Source organism: Mastigoproctus giganteus, chromosome 7 (genome assembly GCF_048544385.1).
Source record: "Mastigoproctus giganteus isolate SK-2022 chromosome 7, ASM4854438v1, whole genome shotgun sequence".
In the NCBI taxonomy this organism is placed as follows: Eukaryota; Metazoa; Arthropoda; class Arachnida; order Uropygi; family Thelyphonidae; genus Mastigoproctus; species Mastigoproctus giganteus.
This window is the reverse complement of record NC_143581.1, coordinates 35,382,314-35,406,277: the sequence shown is the minus strand read 5'-3', so window position 1 is coordinate 35,406,277 and position 23,964 is coordinate 35,382,314. Positions and strand designations below refer to the sequence as shown.

Here is a 23,964-nt window from a genome sequence, read left to right as displayed (position 1 = left end):
GACCTCCTGGGACCAATCACGTACCTCCTATAGACAGAAAAGTTTTTGGACTTCATGCCCCAAGACCTCTTTGATAATACAAAGCCAGCTTTTCACATTCAGTACATGTAATCTCTGAATTCCTGTGAGCTTTAATCATGGAACATTCCTCATTTTAGAAACTGTGATTGTCTCAGGTTGTATGAAATATCTGCTTAAGGATTGTTGCTTGTTAGTCCTTGAGTGAAATGTTATTAATTTTATATTAGATCTAAGGTTTTTAGCTACATAAAACAGCTTTAAGTAATGTTTTATACTTGAGTGTTTTGTTATGATCAGTGTTAAACGCAAATATTACAAGCAATATACTTGATCATTATTTAAAATGTTGATCTCAGAACTATGTAACGAGTCACTGTACTGCAATTAAATTAGCATGCGAGAAAATTTCACTGAGCATGGGAAACGTTTTAATGCTGTTTTGCTATTCATTTTCAAGCTATCGACTCCATCAGATGAAACGTTTTCGTTAAATATGCCAAAAATGCAATCTGTACACTGGTAAAAGAGCATTATAGTGATTTGTGACAGCATTATAGTCAGATACCGGTTTATAATATAAGAACAGCATTATAGTGAATCAGCATAAAGCAAACCGTATTATAATGAGGGCCTGCTGTAAAACCAAACATATGTGGAAGGACACTGTTGCGGAAGCCGATTAATTGTAGCATGTGGAGGTTAATTTCCTTGTTTGATCTTAGTCTCCTCAAAATAAGGTCCAGTTTGTTTTTTGATTTAGAATTTTTGATCTTTCCACTATAATATTAATAACACCAAACTTAATTAATCTGTAGTGGGAACAGAATGTTCCCCATGACTGAACTAATGCAGTAACATGCTTAACATATGCTTGTATTTATTTAATTTTTATGTTAATTACCTCCACACTCCTATAAATAATAATACCTTATATATATTAAGAACAAGCACACTATCTGCTGTTACTAGGCAACTATCTTATCTACAAGTCCTCCAAAAAAAACATATGATTTCTTTGCCACTCTAGCTGCACACATACCTGATGATCCTACTCATCACACTCATTACATCTGTAACACATCATGTGTAATCTCAATTTTGTTGGTCTTCTTTACATCAAACTGATCCATGTTATTCTGATGTTCTCAATCCAATGGATATATTCTTCTTGCATATTTGTGCTTCCTGATCAAAAGCATTAGTCATATTCAAATTCTGTTCCCAGTATATCAGAATATTTCAGTTACCAAAACTACAAATTCGTCAAATTAAGAAAAAAAAGAAAAGAAAATAATTCATTTAACATTAGTATATAAAACATGGAAGAAATGCTTGTATTATTTTTATGTTTGTATTCCTAAGATACTCTATGCAATTATTTACAGAAGTGATATTTGATTACTTGTAGCATTTCTCAATAATCCTTCAGTAACTTCTCATTATTTTCCTGTACAGTCAGTCCTACAGTTAGTTCTGACTCTCACTGTATTAATATTAGAAGAATCTCTAACAGGCTCTAATCCAGAGCCAATTATTGTAAACCAAATCCTTGCTACTTAACAAATTATTGTATGCTAAACACGACAGTTTCACATAATGCAAGAATCACAATCCATGCCATTAATCTGAATCTTTTCAATGATTCCTCTAGTTGTTCAATTACCAGTTTCCCTGAAGACCGTTTATGTTATTAGCTAAGATCCTTACACTTCTGTTTAAGCGAATTCCGTCTTTACTAAACAAATCCTTCTACCAACCAGGGTACGCTATTCTGAAAAAAACTCTATCATAAACTTTACAGAGTCCCTATAAATAAATTGAGAATTAACTGACAAAAGTCCAATCATATAATCCTTCCTGTCAAGTCTGGATAGGATTGTAGACACAATTACATTAACTTATATCAGAGGATTTTCTAGCAGAACTCCATGTTTTGTGATAAAGTCCCCAGTTTTTTTTTTTTTTTTTTTTTTTTAACTTTAAGTTATTATTACCTACACATATTAACCACACACCTTTAGTGCCCATGGCACTCAAGGTGTGACAGCTCACTGGACAGGGGGGCCAATTATTGTAAACCAAACAGCTCTTGCCAAGCCAACTGACGTCAACTGCTATTGCAAAGAAGCCTCATTATTATGAGCAGCAGTCCCCTTCATCAAAGAACAATAAAGATCCTTGTATATTTTTAGAAATCTAATATTTAGAAAATAAAGCAACTGGTGTATAATATTTACACCAATTAAAGGGCAATTCAAAATGAAGTAAACAGTTTTAAAAACAGCAGAAATCAAAATTAGCATTTATTATTGTTGGAACACACACAGATGAATAAAGAATCTCTGAAAGTTTCCTATGGACTCTGCAAGCATTAATATAAGCCATAAGGCAATAGTCTATATTTTTCTAGGCCTTTTGCCATACTGGCAAAAGGCCTAGGAAATCTTTGGTAACCAGGAAATCAGTTATCTATGGTAACTGATACCATTGCCTAAGGAGATATGCGGAGATTTTAGATTTGGAAATCTGAGGGGAAGGTGAGTTAAAAACACCATGTTATCTTTTTCAATACCTTTCTCATCCATTGCTGAGGTAATGTGTTATAGAGATATTCTTACACATCACACAAAGGTGAGGAGGTACACCAACTTGTTGGAAGATGAAATCAGTGGAATCTTCATTAATTTGAAGCATTAGTTTTCTAGTCTACATATGCAAGTAAAGATTCCTATTGATTGACTTTTTTTCATAAAAAAGAAAGTTACATAAATTTTCTGATATGAAACTGACACAAAACCTATTTATTTATTTTTATTCAGTGTAAAGTTCTATTCGTACTCAATGATTTGGTGAAGATTTTTAGATTTTATCTTTCCTGCTTAAGTGAAAACTGACTTCATACGCTTATGTTTGTCATTCAGTTTTAAGGTCTGCACTAACAGCAACTTGAAAGTATTCAAAAGTAAACACTTTTGTAGAATATGTCAGGCTTGTTCAAACTTTATTTAACTCATAATTATGTCTCTAAGTGAAAGACTTTTCTGACACATTGCACTGTTTTCATCAGTGGCACTTGAGGTGACCTGAGCTCTTCCCTATGCAGATATATCCTTTGTTTACAAACCATTAATACCAAAGGTATATTTATTTATATTTTGGTGTGTAGTATGTATGAAAACCACATTGCACACTAATCACTAAATTTGTCTTTGCAGACTGGAGGGCACAAAATGCTTCTACCCATTAAAAATACTTTTAACAGAATGTCTCCACAAGCTGATTTAACTAAAATTACACTTCCAGCAGGGATACCAAAAAATTTCAGAATTTATCTATCATTTAGCACCTGAGAATTTACCATATGCATGGTTAATGAAAATGAATAATGTTTTTTCAATCACATTGTATATAAAAAAAGCTATTTTGTTTTGTGAAAAGTTTCAAGTTTTAAATAAGTTTTTTAATAAGCTGCATCTATGTACATTCAGAAAGTGCTACAGCACAGTAAATGGCTGCACTTGTTGAGCATTCAAACACTAGTGCAAATGAAATCTTGAATTATTAGAAAACATCCATGGGCAGATGCAACTGCATTTGAAAATGTGAGGTGATAGAGCAAAGTCTGAGTGTCTGGAGCACATTATCAAATGTAATTGTCACCAAATAGCAGAACAATTAACTTCTGAATTTAACATAGGAACACTGAAAGGCAATTAGATATCTGTAATAACAAGTAACACTTTAAGAAGATGATGCTTGAAAATCTAAGTGTGTGTGTGTGTGTCAGTGGTGTAGCAAACCGTGTATCAGTGGCATAGTAATAAGAATTACTTACTTAATGTTGTTTATCCTATGACTTTAGCACCTTCATCCGGGGCCAGCCGCCAAAATCGAAGGAAAAAATGGCAATAAGTAAGTAAAGCCTTTATTTCTAACATGAAATATAGCATGTGGTATACGTGAAAAGTCGGTAAGGCATATAAGGGTTAAAATTTAAATTTAAATCAAAAGGCTTGCGTATATTTCATGGCTGACCCGACAGAGGCTGAAAGTAAAGATTAAAAAGAAATAAGATAACTTACTGGGGTCGTGTAGGTATATGACAGAGCAGATGGTCTGTACTGCAGTGGAGTAGTAAAAAGTTTCAAATGAATGTGATCTAAAATATATATGGTATAAGCTGGCAACCCCGCGTGTAAGAAATTGGAAAAATTAAGAAAATAATCAAAAATAAAATTAAATTTTGCTAGCTATCCCATGTGTCATAAGTTGGAAACTAAGTTAGAGAAATAGTAAATTAAATTATGAATGTAAAATGGGTTGGGGGTAGGTATCAAACACATGAAGTAATGCACCCCAGAATAGAAAGGAATAACAAGCTTATAAAGTAGTGGTAAATAGTTGCTGAACTTTGTTTAGGCGAGAAAAGTGTTTTAAAGCAGAAATGTTCAGGGTCAATTTATGTCCAGGGTCCTACTATAGGAACAGGAATAGCAATCCCGAACTGCCCGAGCACGATCTTTTTTCATCTTTCTCAGTATTCTTTATGCTTCCTACCCCCCATATTTTTATTTCTCGTGAGCCCTTAGTTTATTGAACACAATATTCGAGATGCTCCTTTCCTGCTTTAAAACACATTTCTAGCCTAAACAAAGTTCGGCCACTATTTACCACTACTTTGTAAGCTTGTTATTCCTTTCTATCCTGGGATGCATTACTTCATGTGTTTGATACCTACCCCCAACCCATTTTATTACTTCTTTTTATACCACGTGCTGCATATATTTCATGTCAGAAACAGAAGCTTTACTTACTTATTGCCGTTTTTTGACCTTTGATTTTGGTGGCTAGCCCTGGATGAAGGCATTGAAGTCATAGGATAAACAGCATTAAGTAATTCTTATTATTTCTTTTTATCTTCAGCCCCTTCTTTGTTCTCTGTAATTACGAGTGCAGTTCCGCTAGCACTTTGCCTTTCTCTACCTAACTTTATGTTCTCTACCTACAAACTTATGTATCCATTATGATTATTGAGTACTTTCTGCATAATTATAGCAGTTTCCCTGGTCCATATATCATTAATTAATAATATTTTTTACTGCAGCATTCTTCTAAAAAATTTATATATATATATATATGGGTCCGTAAACATTTTTGTTTTTTGAAGGGATCCATAAACAGTTTTTAATTTTTGAAGGAGTCCATATATCTCAGTAGTTTGGGAACCATTGCTCTATACAAATTGCAATTTGGGGTCCAATTTTTAATTTTAATAAGAATACCACAGATGCATAACCCCTCTTCCCCCTTTTTGGCTGCAGATCCTGGTGTATTGCATTAGTTGCCACATAAATGCTACACCTCTGGCTTATGTTTACTTAATTTCTTCAAATAAAATTAATTTTAAATTTATTAAAACATCAAAGTTTGAATAAATTTAAGTGATCAAACAAATTATTATAAAGAAAGAGCAAATGAAGTGGGTAAAAATGAAGTAAGTAAAAGCTTTTAATTTTTTTTTTTTTTTTTTTGCTGATGCTATATAAACTTGCATCATTTTGCCCAATAAGGATAATACATCAGAAAATATGCTGTGCCTATTGCCTTTCTGTACTGTTTATATATGCATAAAAATTCAAATCAACAAGGTCCTGTTGTTGTTTTTTTGGTTTTTAGGAGCATTAGCAACTAAGGCCATATTGCTCTGGGATATGCGGTGGTTATTCTCTGACCTTTCCGAATGCTCCGTATTTGGTGGTGATGGGCTCGAACCCCGGTCTAATCAAGAAGCGTGTGCTACGCACTGCTGCTCTTTTCCACCTGGCTACGGAGGCGCCAACAAGGTCCTAAAAAAGATGTTAGTTCTGGACTTCCAAAACTAAACCAATACGAAAAAACTTGTCAAGGAGTCAAAAAAAAAAATCCAGCACTGACAGTGATAATGCAATAGTATAATTTTTTATGAATTGGGTCTTTTGATTATGGTTTGTTATTCATAATTTTATTTATTATTTTTTATCTCTTTTGTAAATAAGTGTAACTCCATTCCCTAACAAATTCATATGCTAGGAAGGGACTTATGAATTGCTGAAATAATCTAAGATAACACTATTCAAAGAAGTGAAACCATTACCCTGTAATGTTCTGGACGTTTTAAGTAGTCTACAAATTCATTAATCTCCATTTTTGCTTCTTGCAATCCAGCAACATCTTTAAAGCGGACACCCTTCTTTGAGGAAGTATGTGGGTCTACTATGGTGAACTTAGCTCTTCCTAAATTTGACTATTAGGAAGAAAATTTCACATTTAACATAGCTTGAAAAGAGGAATAACAATATAAGTTGGCAGAAGTGCCAACTTAATACTAAAAAATTTCACTAAAATAAGTGATAGCCAAAAACAACTGTTATATTAAAAATTCTTTTCACTTGGTAAATATTTCAAAATTAATAACCTCTATAATAAATATTGCTATAAAATTTTTCAACATTTTATGGAAGTAAGAGTTTCAATGAGTTCCACTGGAAATCAAACTCAAAAATATTTCGGAGAAATCTAATCAAGAAGACATCACTGGCAATGATTACGATTATTTTGGTGATGAGCAGAAGAAAAATTCGTCTTACATCCAGTTAAATCTTTTCTAAACATAAGGTCACTATAAAATAATTCTCATGGCTATCTCTTAATACTATTAGCAGTTAACTGCTAGATTTAACCTCCATACCAATGCATTTAATGTAAACTATCCTTGAAAAAAATCATTACATTCCCAACCCTATCATGGTGTTGCAATAAAGTTCCCAGACTGGTGCTGCTGTGGTCATGTTAAATGAGTTTGAAAAGAAGAGGAACAACAATATAAGGGTATGTTGTAGTTCAAATTTCCTTCAACAGATGGTGGTATAGAGATTGTCCAGTAGGCTGACAGGTTGCAAGAAACAACCAATCCAAAGTTTGAAATGGAACAACGAACAAATATCAAATTTTGCTTTAAACTGGCAAATCTGCAACAGAAACATATCAAATGTTAAGAACTGTTTATAGTGATGAAACGTTAAATTGTACCAGTGTGTCTGAATCATATAAACAGATCAAATACCAGATGGTTTTTAGAACCTCAGAATGATGGCTGTTGAGTTGGATATCAATAAGGAGATAATTTTGTCAAATTTTGCATGAATATTTAAGGAAAAAGGAAGGTCTGTGCAAAATTTTAATCACATAGCTTCACGGATGAGCAGAAGCAACAAAGAGTGTCATTATGTGGAGACTTCATCCAGACCTATCAAAACAATCCTAATTTTCTCAACACCCAACACTCATCTCTAGTGAGTGTCGAGGAGATGACTGTTGGATGTTTCAGTATGACCCAGGGACTAAGCATCAGAGCATGCATTACCATTAATAGAGGCATACAATGCAAGTAAACAAGCTTACGCAGCATCAGCCAAAAAAAAAAAACTCTCCCATTTCACCACTCCATTCATTCTAAATACCTGTCCTGCTCAGCTTTAAATTTATTTAGGCTATCAACTTCCACAGCAAAAGATGAAGTCTGTTCCACCAATCAACTACCCGCTGCCTAAAGACAAACTTCCGGACATTTATTTGAATTTATGCCCTCTCAGGTGATTATTTCCTCAATTTGAATTTATGCCCTCAGGTTATTATTCTGAGAAGAGGAAGAATCCCATTAGCATTGAGCATGCTCAAACCATTCAAGGCTTTATACACCTCAATCAGATCACCTCACAGGTGCCTAGTCTCCAAACACTGTAATTTGCAAAACTTAGACCTTTCTTCATAAGATCAACCCTTTGTTCCATTCACTAACCTCGTTGCCCTTCTCTGTACTCGTTCCAACAGCTCTACATCCTTCTTAAAATGAGGCCTCCAGACCTGTATAGTACTCAAGGTGTGGCCTGACCATCGCATTATACAAGGGGATAATTGCTTCCTTATCCCTGCTAGAAAAATTCCTGTATATCAGTGACATGACACCATGAGCTACTCTTGCAGACTGTCTGCACTGCTCAGAAAACTTCATATCTACCTGCACAATTACCCCCCAGATCCTTTTAATTCTATACCACTGTCAGTGTATTACCACAGAGTTGATACATTACTCTGGGATTACTGCTTCCCATATGTAGTACTTTACATTTGTCAATGTTAAACTTCATTTGCCACCTCTCAACCCACCTGCTCAACTTTTCTAGATCCTGTTGCAGCAGCGTACTGTCATTGGTGTTATTAACAACCCTGCCAAACTTCGTATTGTCTGCAAACTTGGAGATTAAGCCTGATTATACCATCATCAATATCATTAATCAATAGAGAAAACAACAATGGAACCAACACTGAACCCTGAGCAACTCCACTAATAACATTAGTCCATGAAGAGCAGTGTCCATTGATTACCACTCTCTGTCTTCTCCCATTCAACCATCCCTTTATCCATAGCAGCAATTTTCCTCTAATACCACACTGCTCCAATTTGTGCAGCAGTTTTCCATTTCCAACAGTATCAAAAGCCTTTCTAAGATCCAAATATATGATATCAAAGTTATTCCCTGCATCCATTTGCTTTGTGACCACATCATAGTATCCAATCAAATTGGTCAGACAAGACTTCCCCTCGGACACAGCATGGGTCAGACAAGACCCATGCTGTGTCCGAGCTATAACTGAAGTCTTGTATAGATGTTCCTGCAGTGCTTCTTTAACCAGTCCCTCCATTAATTTCCCTGGAACAGAAGTTAAACTAACAGGTATATAATTATTTGTGTCGCCCTTTGATCCTCCTTTATGAATTGGGGTCACATTTGCACATCTCCAGTCCATGGGTATCTCCCCTGAGTCCAAGGAAGCCCTCATGATTATGGCTAAGGGTTTGCTTACTTCCATTGCTGCCTCCTTTAATATAACTGGATAGATCCCATCCACCCCAGATGCCTTTCTCATGTTTATCTTCAACGATTTCTCCTCCACTTTCCTCTCAGTTATTACAAAATCCTCTAGCTCATTGCCAGAGTTTAGTTCACCTCTGGCATTCCTCTCCCTGAATAACTCCTCATGTGTGAATGTAGATGCAAAATACTCATTTAGTTTGTTAGCCACCATAGCAGGATCATCAAAAGTTGAACCATCGAAATCCAGTGGACCAATCTGATTCATCCCCTTCCTTTTAGAATTTACATACGTAAAGAACTCTTTGCTGTTTTTGTTTGTATAATTTGCCAAAGATTTCTCATAATCTGCCTTTGCCTGCATAACTTCCTTTGTGACTTGGGTAGAGACCAGCTTATATCTATCATAAGCTTCCATGTCACCCATTAATTTATGTATCCCATGCATTTTTCTTCTCTCTCTCTCACATGTCTCATTAGTTCATCTGACATCCATTTAGGCCTAAACCTTGAACAATATTTCTTAGTTGGTATGTAAAGCCTAGTAGCTTCAAAGATTAATTCTTTCAATGCTTCCCATGTGAATTTTCTGTTGGTAACATCATCAGTTGGTCCCACCGTATAGAATTTAAATACTCTCTCAGACCTCCGTAGTCACCTTTATGAAAGCAAAAACCCTTCTCTTCACCCTTGATGGTAGTTACCTCTTTGAGTAAATCCCACTTCAGCACACTGTGATCACTGCCACCTAGTGTTTCCTTTATCTGCAGATTCTTAATGCATGAAGAATCACTACTGATAATCAGATAAAGAGTATTACTCCCTCTAGTTGCCTCCCAAACATGCTGATGTAGAAAACAATCATCCAATAAATCCACAAAAGCCTTACTAGTGTGTGAGTGACCAATCCACAAATTCCAGTCAATATCTGGGAATTTAAAATCCCCCATTATAAGACTCCCTGATTTACTGGTCCACTCTATTTCCCTGTACAGTTTTTTATTATTATACTCATCAGTCATTATAACACACTCCTACTCTCAATCCTACTACTATAACACTCCTACTCTCAATTTTGATTTCCAGTGCTCACACCAAACTGACTTGACACTGCATTGTCCAGCAATGTTGACTGGCTGCACTTCCTTGGATTTTATGTGTTTCTTAACTAATAGGATAATCCCTCCTCCCTTCCTATCCTGTCTATCCTTCCTGTACACATTGTACTCCCCATATTCCAGTTCTGCATTCCTTATATCTGTGTGACACCACATCTCTGATATCCCAACAATATCTGCCTTGAATGTTTTAACCAACACCTCAAATTCATCAAATTTATTTACCAAACTCCTAGCACTGGGATATGCAAGTATACATGCACCTGTTCCTATTCTTAGCTACCCTAACACAACCCATGTGTTTCCTTGTACCGCAATAACTCCCAGCAGTCTCTGAAATCCCCTGCATCTTGTTTTCCAGGCTGCTGCTCATTCCAATAGAAGCAGTGCAAGAATCACTTTCACCTCTGCCAGTGGCTACTGTTAATCTATTAGTCCATGTATCCCCCCCCAAAGCTAGCAGTTTTCCGACCTACCTAACACTGCCCCGATAGCATCAGCAAATATTCTTCACCCTTTCTATTTAAGTGTATCCCATCCCTGCAGAAGCAGTCTCTCCTGTTAACAAGCACATACCAGGGTGAGAAAAATTCTACCCCTTGAGCCTTGCACAATCTCTACATGCATTATACTTTAAAATCATCACCAAGGTCCAAAAGGTTTTGTTTACTGAAGTCAGGATGAAGGTGATACTAATCAGGTTTTTTAACAAACAGGTGTGATTCACAAGGAATTTACACATGAAGAGGAAGGAGCGAGTAAATGCTGCATTCCACGGTGCTTCAAAAACTATTGAAGTGCATTTCCCAGGTGAGGCCCCAATTTTAATAGAAATGCAGTTGATTCCTGTTGCACAACAATGCCTGTTCCACACTTGTTGTGAAGACATTTCTGATGAAACATGGCACCATACAGATCAACAATCCACCCTATTCTCTCGATCTAACACCAGCAGACTTCTTCCTCTTGCTCAAGGTGAAATCCTCAAAGGAAAGAGATTTCAGGATATTGAGGACATAAAGAAAAACGTAAGCAACAAACTGAACATCATCCCTTTACATGCCTTTGCTGACTATCTTCAGAAACTTTTAGAATGGTGTAATAAATGAAATCAATCAGGTGGTGATTACTTTGAATAAAAATAAAACCATTTTTGATCATTTACTTTGTGTTCTTTTTATTGCACCAATCGAGGAACTTTATTGCCACACATATATAAATTGGCTAAGAACACAAATAAAAATGGCAAATAATTCTTCGCTTATGTTAATACAGAGGGAAAGGGTGAACACATGGTCCATTGGATATGAATGGCATAAATATTGATTGTCAATTAGATATACTGATAATTCTAACTTAAATGATTTAATGATAGGTGGAAAAGAAATTGTTGAAGCTAAAAGTAAAGAAGGCACCTGCGTCAATGGAACCTATCTAATTATATTTAAAAAGCAGCAAAAGACAAGCAGAAATTTAGCCATAATTTTGAGAGCATCCGTGTATTCAGGGGAGGTCCATACAGATTGGAAACGTGAAAATTTCTTTCCTATTGACTGGGGATCAAAGGGAAAAGTGAGTAATATAGTCTTATGGCATTAGTACTGGCATATGATGCAAGAAAGCAAGCTTATACAGCATCAGCCAAAAAAATAAAACCATTCCCATTTCACCCACCCATTCACTCCAAAAGTTTGTCTAGTTCTGCCTTGAATTTATTTAAGCTGTCAACTTCCACAATGACAGATGGAAGCTTGTTCCAGCAATCAACCACCCACTGGCTAAAGGCAAATTTCTGCACATCTATTACTTCTGTGTCAGGGAAATAATGGAATCAGTGGTTCAAGTACAATGCAAGATCATCTTGAAAGGAATACTGTTAATTACAGCAAAATTTGGTAAAGGGAGAGCTTATCTCACCATTCTGATTATGAGGTAATCATAAAGGAACTGGATGCAAAAAAATAATTTTCACATCATATACTTAGATTTCAGTAAAGCTTTTCACACTTTTCCACATAAATGACTTCTATACAAACTGGAGCAATGTGGCATCAGGGAAGAAATTACTGGCTTGACGTAGCCGAGTGGTCATGAGCAAGAGTGCATAGCACACGTTCCTTGAGTGGACCGGGGTTCAAGCCTGTGACAACTAAATACGATAAATATTTGTATTGACGAATTATTGTAAACTCTACTGACTTGGTTGTCGTGCCGGAGTATAAACAGAAATTTCTTCTTCCTTTCAAAGCAGGGATGATAAAGTGGCTGAAAGAGAGGACAGAGGTTATTACTGGCCACTGCCCTTCATGGATTCACAACTCTATATGGATAAAAACATGGGTAGGGTGGTAAATAATAGTAATCAGGGTATGCTGCTCCAAGAAGACAGGCATAAATTAGTCAATAAGCTGAAAAGTGGAGATCGAGGTTTAAAACTGATAAATGCAAAATGCAAGATTTTTTTTGTTTGCAATAATCCCAGAATTTGTAGTGGCAAATGATGCAAGTAAGCAAATTGATACATCATCAGCCAAAAAAAAAAATAAAATACATAGTTTGTTCATCTCCTCTAATAATTTGTCTAATCCTTCCTTAATTTACTTAAATTACTCACTTCCATAACAACAAGTGGAAGACAGTTTCAACAATCATTATCTGGCTAAAAGCAATTTTCACACATATATTCTGCAACCCTCCTATTCCATTTTAAATTTATGTCCCCCTTATGTGGATTGTCTGAGAAAGAACAAGAATACCATCAGCATATAAGAATACCTCCAGTTTAGTCAATCCACTTTACTGAAGCCTTTACATACCATTTGTATGGTATAATAGAGGCTTTAAGTGGACTGCAATATAGCTCAGAAATTTGTACCTACTGCTGTGAAAATTCTTAAATCTGTAGAATATTATATGCTGTGCTGGATTAATGTGAAAGAACAGATTTCCCTTTTCCACATCTCAAAGTATTGCATATACAAAATATGAATACATTTTACACTTTATTATAGCTAAGGTCTTTCATCAAAGACCTTAGCTGTAACAAATAAATTCCAGTGTTCCAGGAGCATGTTATATTCATGCTCCTGGAGCACACACTCTCTCTCTATATGGGTTAAAGTTGCCTGGCATGTTGCCCCAAGGAATAACAGAGAGAAGTCATCTCTGACGCTAACATGCAACAGAACAGGGGTGCTTAATGCTCACAATTAACATCATTAGCAAGCTGAATTTTTGACCTATAGCTATTATCTTATGATCCCTGCTGTTTCATCTAGCACAGCTTTTTCAAACTATACTCTGCATAAGTTTGAAAAACTATGTGTTGATCTGGGGCTCCGCAAGGAAATTTTAGAATGTTAATATTTTTTTCCAAAACTATAAAATTGAATCAGAATATGTTGTGCGTAAAAGTAAAAAGTAAATTTGGCCTTTTCTGAGTGACCTTGGACTGTCAATGTGCATGTTATATATGTAAAGAGCACATGCTTGTACTTGATACATGTGACTTTGAACCAAAATATCTCATTTTTAGTGTATTTTTTTTATCAAGGCTCTAGAATGTTTTTTCTTTCTGATGTGGGGCTCCGCATGTCTAAAAAGTTTAGGAACCCCTTATCTAGCGTATTAAACTCTCAATCAAGATAACCATGTTATGTTCTAGTGTTTTTTTTTTTTTTTTTTTTGTTAATTAAGGTATGGTTATTTATTTGCTCACTTAATGGTATGGTATGCTAAATTATTCTAATTCAATGCACTATATCAAATAAAGTATACAGTATATGTAATTGTGTAATGCTCATATTAGTCCATTTGGCCTGTGTGCCATACTGTATTCATTTATGTATATGTTTATATTCTGTGGGACATTTATGTAACTGAGATGTGACCAATAATAAATATTTTTTTAATTTTTTTTTTTTTTTGGGTGGTATCATACTTAAAGTAGTAAAGAATGAAACATATCTAGGGATAATTACACAGTATGATAAGAAGTTCTTTGAGCAATGCAGATAGGCTGCTGAGACACATCATTGACAGAATCCTATGAGCTGGAACAGCTGATGGTGTCATGTCAATGATATACATGAATATTGCCAGCAGGGACAAGGAGGTGATTATCCTGTTGTATAAGGCAATAGTTCAGCTGCATATCGATCATTGCATATAGGCCTGGAACCCTAATTTTATGAAAGGTGGAGATCTATTGGAACGGATGCAGAGGTAATGCAGAGAACAGAAATGAAATTAATCAGTAGCACAAATGAGTACTTTTACCAAGAGAGACTTCAGTTCTATAAATTGCAGTGTTTGGAAATTTGACACTTGAAAAAATACCAGATTGAAATATTTGGTATTCTTGAAAGAATACCAAATACTTCAATTTGGAAGTAAGGCTTTAAATGGGTTAAGTAAACTAAATTTTGATGGCACCCATATTCTTTCTCAGACAATATACACATAAATACACGTAAATTGGAAAAGGAAATGTGTGGAAATGTGCTTTCAGCCAAAGAGACTGATTGTTGTGGTAAGTAGGTAATTTGAATAATTTTAAAAAGGATTAAAAATTTATTGGAAAGAATAGCCAAATTAAGCATTTTTTTAATTTTTTTTTTGCTGATGCTCCATAAGCTTATTTCCATCATTTTGTCACTACTAATAAGGTCTCCTCTCCCCTTTCTCAACAGTCTTCTACCTTGACAATCAGTAACAGCCACAAATATTTCCCAATTAGTAAGATTTTATTTAAAAGCTTTTAGGATAACATTTAGTGACATTTAAATGCTTAAGAATTTTAATTTATGATTGTTTGTTTTTTTAATTCAGAGAATAATTTGATCTGTAAAATTCAATATAATTTAACCATTTTCAGACAGCCAATGGATTCTCAAAAGGTCAGTATTCAAGGACTAATGAACTAGGTCGTATTGCAAGTCTGTAATATGTTTAATAGCTCACTGGTCAAATCCACAGCTATCCAAAATATTTTTTGATTATATACACAGATGTATATAACTAAAAAATAACCATTATCACCTTAATTTATGATCAGTAATTTAATTATATACATGGGCTGTTCAATAAAGAATGATCATAATTTTTTTTTCACAATAAACCTTTATTAATCATCCATATTTTGATGGTCCTTTCAAAGTGGTCCCCAATTAATGAAATGCACTTCCTACAACATTTCTGCCATTCTTCACAAACATGGTGGAAGCCATTTTTTGACATGCATTTGAGAATCGCCTCCGATGGCTAAGGTTGTATGGCAATGAGGAACATATCTGATATTGATGCTAGCTAAGTACTCAATGAAAGTATGAACAATACGAGGTCTCGCAGTTTGTGATGCAGTATCTACCCACCTGCATGCAGTTGTGGTGAAGGTGATCCATAAAGTGTGCAGTACAGTTCTGAAATAATGTCCAAAAAAAAAAAAAAAGGGATGACCATAACCATTCCTGCAGGAGCCACAACTTTTGCTTTTTTCACTGTTGTCAATGACAGATTTCCAACCACTGCTTCATTGCTTACTCTCTGGATCAAAACAATGAAGCCATGTCTAATCCACCATTATCACCTTGTGCAGAACCTCACCATCTTCATTAAGCACTGAAGCTCCTGATAAACCTCCATGAGAATTTGTTGTTCTAGTGTGAGCAGTCTTGGAACGTGCACAAACATGTGTCAAATGCAAATAGTCATGGAGAATACCATGTGCACTTTCTACTGATATTCTCTCTGTCAGTTGTCTTACTGTTATATAATGATCTTCTCTCACAATTCAGAAGCAGTTTATGGTTTTAGTAATGAGAGTGATTAGAGCCCCAAGATCACTGATTTTTGTGATTGAATCAGAATTATCTTTAAATTATTCTAAACCACCTGTGGAACTGTGCTATATGGAAGCATAGAAACACCATAAGCTTCTTTTAACATTTCATACACTTCAGCTGATGTTTTCTTGAGATGAAAACAAAATTTGAGAGCAGCATACTATTCTTCATGTGTCATGTCCATTGTTACATAGGTGAAACTGAACAGGCATAAACTTGACCAACTGCCAAGGTCACAATTTGCGCAAGTCAACTGCACAGTTGCTATATGATGCTGCTGTTTGGTTTGGTCTTAAATTATCCAACTCAGCTAGAAATATCAAGCAGTATGGTCGTTCATGAAAAATTACGATTATTCTTTATTGAACAGCCCTCGTATATAATATATAATGAAATTACTGATTATAAACTTTCCCTCTCCAACAATCACTTGAGTTCCTCTTTGTAATGTTTAAAAAGTACAAATTATAATGATGTGCATTTTTACATCATTGCATATCTGTGGATTATGGAGCTGCACTACCACATTCTCCTGTTCTGATCTTTATATAATTCTCTACATTCTCCACATTTAAAACTATATAATCTTGGTTTCATTATTACCCCAATTCTTAGGCCTCATGATGACATTCAATACAGAATCAAGAAACGCTGACAATTATCAAGTAGTTATATTGTGTGTGAGTTTTGCTTAATGTAATACTCTTTACACTATATAATTCACTTGACAACAGCAGTTTAAGTGATTTATTTAGTATTATTAATATTAATTATATTTTATATTTTTAAAGTTTCATAAAACTTAACTATTGTAGATATGAACATGATATTATAGATTCACAAAGCTTACACTATTTCATACAAAAATTGAAATAATTCCATGTGAAATATCTGCTCAATGTTGCACTGCTGCTTTAAAGTTTGGGTGTAAAAACTAATGGGAAAAAAAACACTTTGATTAAAAAATTTCATTTTCTAAAAACAGCTCCCAACAATATGAAAATATTTTCCCATTACAGTATGAAAAAAAAAAAAAAAAACTGAATGAGAAATGCGCTCAGTGATCACTGAATTATGACCACCCCATCTAATGGACTATGCTGCATAAATTGCAGTATAAAAAGCTGAACAGCCTCCTAAGCTAAAGCAGTGGTAATTTGCATCTGGTCATGCAAGTCAAAGTGATAAAGTAGCAGTTATGAGACATAGTAAAGATATCTAACAGTTTCAAAAGGGCTTGATTATAGGAGCTTGTGCATTGTGTGCTTCCAAATTGGAAATGGCACATCTTTTCAGTTGCTCATGACCCACTGTGCTTAAGGTATACAAAGAATGGCATTGAACGGGTCAAACCACCTCCTACCAACAGAACTGTAAAAGATTATACAAAGTGGATTCCTAGTGAGCAAAGGGTACAGTGCATTGTACAGGCTCAATGGCAGGTAACTGTGTAGCATTTGACACCGCAATACAATATGGGGAATGCAAGAACAATATCCCAAATGACGAGGCACTACACACTCAGATGTACAGGGTTTCACAGCAGATGACCCAAGAAACACCTGCTCCTCACCACTGATCATCGTCAATAGCAAATGTTATGGTTCAATAACATGACATGCTGGTTGGACACTGGATGGCTGGAAACAAGTGTACTGCAGGTCAGATGAGTCCAAATACCTGGTGAAATGGATAACATTCATGGATGCCTTAGTATGTGGTACAAGCAACACGAGCCCATAAACCCATCATGTATGATGTCCAATATCCAGGCAGTTGGCAGTAGTTGCTTAATATGGGGCATGTTTTGATAGCAAGAACTAGGAGCCCTGGTGCATATTAACCAACATTACAATTGTTAGGTCTACTGGCAGCTCTTACGAGACCATGTACATCCTGGCATGTTGCATTTTTTCCTGGACAGAAACTGAATCTTCCAAGATGATAATACACCATGTAATCAGGCCTGCACTGTGCATGAGTGGTTCAAGGAACACAGTCAAGATATCACTTGTCTTGAATGACCCCCAAATTTGCCTTACCTCAATCCAATTGAACACCTGAGGGATGTTTTGGAATGAAGTGAGGCATATGGACATGCAACCGTCATCTATTCAGACTCTATGGAAAGCCTTACAGCAAGCATGGCTCTGCAGATTCCTATGGATGCCTTTAGACGTCTAGTGGAGTCAATGCCTAGGTGAACAGTGGCTGTTATCCACGCAAATGCCAGCCCAACACAGTATTAGATAGGTGGTCATAATTCTGTGATCATTCAGTGTGCGTGTTTATAATTGAATTTAAAGAAATTGAAGAGGTATATTAAAAAATTGTAATATCGTTTATGGACTAGGGACATTGCTTTTTTTGGCAGAAGGAACCCAATGACCATAATGAATATATAAGTTAATTGAGAGGATGATAATAGAAAATGAACTACAAACGGGGATTGGAACTATGGAAAACACGGAAAAATATGAGAAAATAATACGGAAGTACTTACTTCCTTATGTGAAAAACTCGTGATTTTAATGTCTTCTTCAAGTGTCAACCATCAAAATCAAGGGAAAGACAGCAAGAAGTAGGCCTCTGTTTCTGACATGAAATACATGCTTACATATGGAGGTAGCTATGTCAGAAACAGAGGCTCTACTTCTTGCTGTCTTTCCTGTGATTTTGACAGTTTATTCTTGAAGAAGACATTGAAATCATGAATTTATCAGCAATAAGTACTTATTATTTTCTCATATTTTTCTGTATATATATATGTGTGTGTGTGTGTGTGTGTGTGTGTGTGTGTGTGTGTTTTTCTTTTTAATGGCGCTTTGACATATAAGTATTATTGTGCATCCAAATCTGGTAATCAAGTTAGCCCAACTAGGTTATCTTAATTCAGCATGACCTATACATATTAATTTTATGAAGTATATTAGTATGTGATAATGAATTTTCATTACCTTCAGCTAATATGTTTAATTCATTTTCATAAAATTAATATGTATAGGCCATGCTGAATTAAGATAACCTAGTTGGGCTAACTTGATTACCAGATTCAGATGCGCAATAATACTTATATGTCAAAGCGGCATTAAAAAGAAAAAAACACATACACTCACACACACACACACACACACACACACACACACACACATATATATATATATATATATACAGGCACATATAATATCCAATTGGCATAATTACAATGGTATTAACGTTGCACATAAGTATTCATTAAACTATAAGCTAAAATCTAACCTATTATGCATACTAATAATTAATATATATATATATATATATATATCTATCATTGAATTATATTAAATATTAACCTAAATTAAATTATAATAAAGTAAATAAATAAATAAATAATTAGGCGTTCATTAGAGGCAGCGACATGCAATTCCTCCATATGAAGCTGAAATACATCCAATATTTTAAATTAAATAAAATAAAACATAAGCCAAATGGCTTATGTTTTATTTTATTTAATTTAAAATATTGGAGATATATATATATATATATATATATATGAAAACCCCAATCATGAAAGGTATTAGAACCTATATTACTTAGTACTGTGTATGGGTTGTAGGTTGAGAAGGAAGCAGATACTTGTTGACAAACTTGAAAACCAACTTTCTCTTCTTCATTTATCCCTTTTACTTCTGTAAAGAAGTAAAAGGGATAAATAAGGAAGAGAAAGTTGGTTCTCTGAGTTTCTAATTGGATGGTGACTATGTGGTGGTATCTACAGAAAAGGCATGTAGCAGAAACTGAATGTCTACAAGACAGAAAGACTTTGTAAGAGAAGTCATTAATTAACATGACTACCCTCTTTTGAATGGAGTCTAGAAGCTTGAGAGAGGTTTTGGAAGCCCTCTCATGTGGAAACAGTATTTCATGGCAGGGCAGATTTGAACAGAGTGAGAAGTTATTTAGAAGAAAAGTAACACTAAAGAAAAAATGAAAACCAGTTTTTCTAGGTGCAGAGGAAGCAATATTTGTGGTGTACTTATGCCGAGAGAGAGAGAGAGAGAGAGAGAGAGGGAGAGAGAGATCAAATATCGCAGTAATCTCTAATAGAGATATGTGATTTTATCTAGAAATCTGTCATCGAACACAAGCAAAGGAGCAACTAACTCATTTTTGCAAGAAATAAGGGGGTTTGAAGTTAAAGTGGTTAAAGTTAAGTTTTCTTTCACTGAGGAATCACCTAGAGAGTAGCATTTAAGGACTTGGTGGAGGATATCTGAAAAGTTGAAGATGTTTTTGTAAGACAAGGTTTCTCAAATTGGAAGGTGGAAAGGTAGTGTGCTATCATTATCAAAACTAAGGATAGGATTTATAATCAGTGGAAGAAGATTATTGATATACAAGAGGGGAAAAGAGTGGGAGAAAGACCCAACTATGGGAACACCAGAATCAGCAAAGAAGTAAGAAGTCAATAAGTCATCTACCATGACACTCAGTGAGTGGTCTGAGAGAAAACTGGATACCCAATTGCAAAAACAAGTTAGCAGGTCATAAGATGGGAGCTTGTTTAGAAGATCTTTATGCCAAATATAATAATAAGCATTAGAAATGCCAAGGGCAACTGCTTGAGTTTCACCAAATTTTTCCACTGAATTTGCCAAAAGATGAGTGACATAAGCCAGCATATCATCTGTGAATTGACACAACAGAATCCATGTTGACAATTAGTGATTTTCAAGATAGTTTAAGGGGATTGACCTGAAGACAACAAGTAAGTGCAGAGGAACAACACTTGTACAACTAGAGGTACAGATTTGTCACACATTTTAGGAACTCACTGGAATGAGAATATTAAAAAGTAGAAGGAGAAACACAAGTGAATAGGAAAGTGTAAAAAGGCAACACAGAACGGAAGTAAGCTCAGGAGCATAGGTCTTGAAAACAAGTGTAAAAATGTCATCCAGGATTCTTTTAACATCCTTCTGTAGGAAGACCACTGAGTTCAATGTACTGGGAATGGTAAGAGGAGAAGGTTTACCAAGATCATCAATAAAAGAGAAGAAGAGTAGGATGCTAGGTAAGCCAGCTTCATCTTTAGCTGAGGATGAAAAAGAACCATCAGGTTCTAACAGCAGTGGAACTATACATGGACAGAAGCTGCAGCCAATAGTTTTGGCAAGAGACTAGAATACTTCCCAAAACATTCCACTTGACAAAACCACTTGGACAAGAAGCAAGTTTTTTCTACTCTTAATCTGTTCAAATTCAAGTTTGGATTGATTAATAACTTTTTTTTACAACTGTTGTGAGCTTTAGTTGTAAGCAAAAAACCTACAGTACCAGAGCAACTGAAGTATTGCACTGCACCAGTGGAGAATTACCCATGGGCAATAGCGTGTGTTACTTCCACATATTGACTGAAGTAGTGCTTTTTATTTAAAGTGCATAGTGTAATGCCAGGAAAACTTGTGAAGTGCCTTCACAATATGAGATTAATACATCTGTAGCAAATCTAATTTGCTCACAGCTACATACAAACCCAAGGCTTTTGCCCTAACCTCTATAACATATTTAATGCTTAATTTTCTTTGTAAGTGCAACCATGACATGATCTTTTTTTCATAAGATTATTCGTATAAGATGACTGGGGTAATTTTATTAGTTGAATGTGAAATAATCTTCATATAAGGAAGAAATTTCATTTATATTTCTAGCAAAAAAACAACAACAACAACAAATAAGCTCAAATGATCAAGCAAAAAAAACATTTTTAAATACTGAAATTTTTCTTACAAAAAAATCTGTAGTTGAAGCAGTTATCTTGATCTGACCAGTGCGAAACATTAGCAAAATCATAAGTGCCACTGCAATTAGTGAAACAAGTAAAAGCCATGTACTTTCCTGATTTCGCTCATATACCACTGGCACTCTCTGATTTGGATGAATACCTAAATATTCTTCTGCTTGACGAAGTTTTTCTTCAAACTTTTCAACGTCCACAATATTCATGTGATATGTTTTATGCTCAGCCTAAAAACAAGAGGAAGGTTAGCTAATCTCAAAACAAAGTAGGAATTAAACAAAGTAATAAATATTCAAAATAAAAAATTAGGAATTTATTTTTTTTTTTTTATCGGTAAACAACAATTATTACTCCAGAATGGTGTTTCTCAGCTTTGAAAGCCACAGAACCCCCTTTCTTTTTAGAAACAATGTTTGAATATATCCATTTTATTATTTTTTTGGAAAAGTCATCAAACACTGATTTTCATGATTATTTATTCTACTCTAAATTTTAACTATTTCCACAATAAACTGGGTATCATTAAGTATAAAACTATGCAAAGAACCATATGTACCTGTGTATTTTATTAAAAGAACAGAACTAGAAAAACTGATATTTGAGGAATTGGCAAAAATTGTGATTTAAAAGGATTATTGATTTCAGAAATTTGCTTCTGCAATTTGCAGATAGCAAAATAAGAACAAACAAAGTTCAATATACATTAAAATAATAATCCTGTTTAACTATTAATATGCTAATGAAATGTGTTGAAATAATGAATTTCTCAATTGTACATACATTACAAAAAAGGATTCTCAGTACGTACGTGTACACACACACACACACACCCGTAAATATACCAACAAAGGAATAATCAGTGTTACCATATTGAAACGTCATCTGAATAACCAGGGATTACTTATTCAGATGATGAATTACGAATCAATCTGAATTATGAATGCAGGTAGGTATATATATATATGTTTTAAAGGAAGTAACAGTTTAAGATATTATTAATAATAAATAATAATAATGGATTATGGACCTGGGACACTGTTATATGCAGAAAGCACCCAACAACCATAATTGCTACATAAGTTAGTTGTCATGAAGGGCAGTGTGCTAACGTATTAAGAATTTGCAGATAAAGGAACCACTAGGTGACAGTGATCACAGTGTACTGATGTGGGAGTTACTTAAAGATTTAATTACCATCAGGGGTAAAGGAAAGGGTTTTTGCTTCCATAAAGGTGAGTACAGTGGTCTCCGACAGTTTTAAAATTCTGCACAGTGGGATCAACTGACGATGTTACCAACAGTAAATTCTAAGTGGGAAGCATTCAAGGAATTAATCGTGGAAGCTACTAAAAGTTTCATACCTGTTAAGAAATATTGTTCAAGGTTTAGGCCTAAATGGTTATCTAATGAACTAATGAGACTCGTAACAGAGAAGAAAAATGCATGGGATGCATATAAATTATCAAGCGACTCAGAAGCCTATGGCAGATATAAGTTAGTCTGTAATCAGGTTACAAAGGAGGTTAAGCAGGCGAAGGCAGATTACGAGAAATCCTTGGGAAAAGATGCTAAGAAAAACAGCAGGGATTTCTTTACTTATATAAACTCTAAAAGGAAGGGAATGAATCTGATTGGTCCACTTGACATTGATGGTTCGACTGTTGATGATCCTGCTCAGATAGCAAACAAACTGAATGAGTATTTTGCATCTACATTCACACATGAGGAATTATTAAGGTTTGAAAATGGCAGAAGGTTATCAAATTGTAGCAGGATACTTAATAATTTTGTAATAACTGAGAGCAAAGTGGAGGAGAAATTGTTGAAGTTAAACATAAGAAAAGCACCTGGGGTGGATGGGATCTATCCAATTATATTAAAGGAGATGGCAAAACAACTAAGCAAACCCTTAGCCATAATTATGAGAGCATCCTTGGACTCAGTGGAGGTTCCCACGGACTGGAGATGTGCAAATGTATCCCCAATTCACAAAGGGGGATCGAAGGGTGACACGAGTAATTACAGACCAGTTAGTTTTACTTCTGTTACGGGTAAAATAATGGAGTCATTGGTTAAAGATGCATTGCAGGATCATCTAGACAAGACTGCAGCAATAATTCAGACACAGCATGGGTTTGTTAAGGGAAAGTCTTGTCTGACAAATTTGATAGGATATTATGATGTGATTACAAAGGAACTGGATGCAAAAAATAATTTTGATATCATATACAGGCATACCTCGATTAACGAATAGGATGCGTTCCACGAAATTACTTCGTTAAGCGAAACTT

At 34.9% G+C, this 23,964-nt stretch overlaps 1 protein-coding gene across 4 annotated transcripts in view; it reads right to left on the bottom strand.

Moving 5' to 3' along the window:
- Spg7 (SPG7 matrix AAA peptidase subunit, paraplegin) overlaps positions 1-23,964 on the bottom strand; it is a 300,063-nt gene that overhangs the window by 188,131 nt on the left and 87,968 nt on the right. For 3 of the 4 annotated variants that reach the window (XM_090377613.1, XM_090377612.1, XM_090377615.1), the window contains 2 exons: positions 21,664-21,900; positions 6,155-6,304 (listed from right to left, as the gene is read on the bottom strand). In XM_090377613.1, the coding sequence (XP_090233739.1) occupies positions 6,155-6,304; positions 21,664-21,900 (387 nt within the window). The remainder of the gene's footprint in view (positions 1-6,154; positions 6,305-21,663; positions 21,901-23,964) is intronic. The other variant, XM_090377614.1, reaches the window with a different exon arrangement.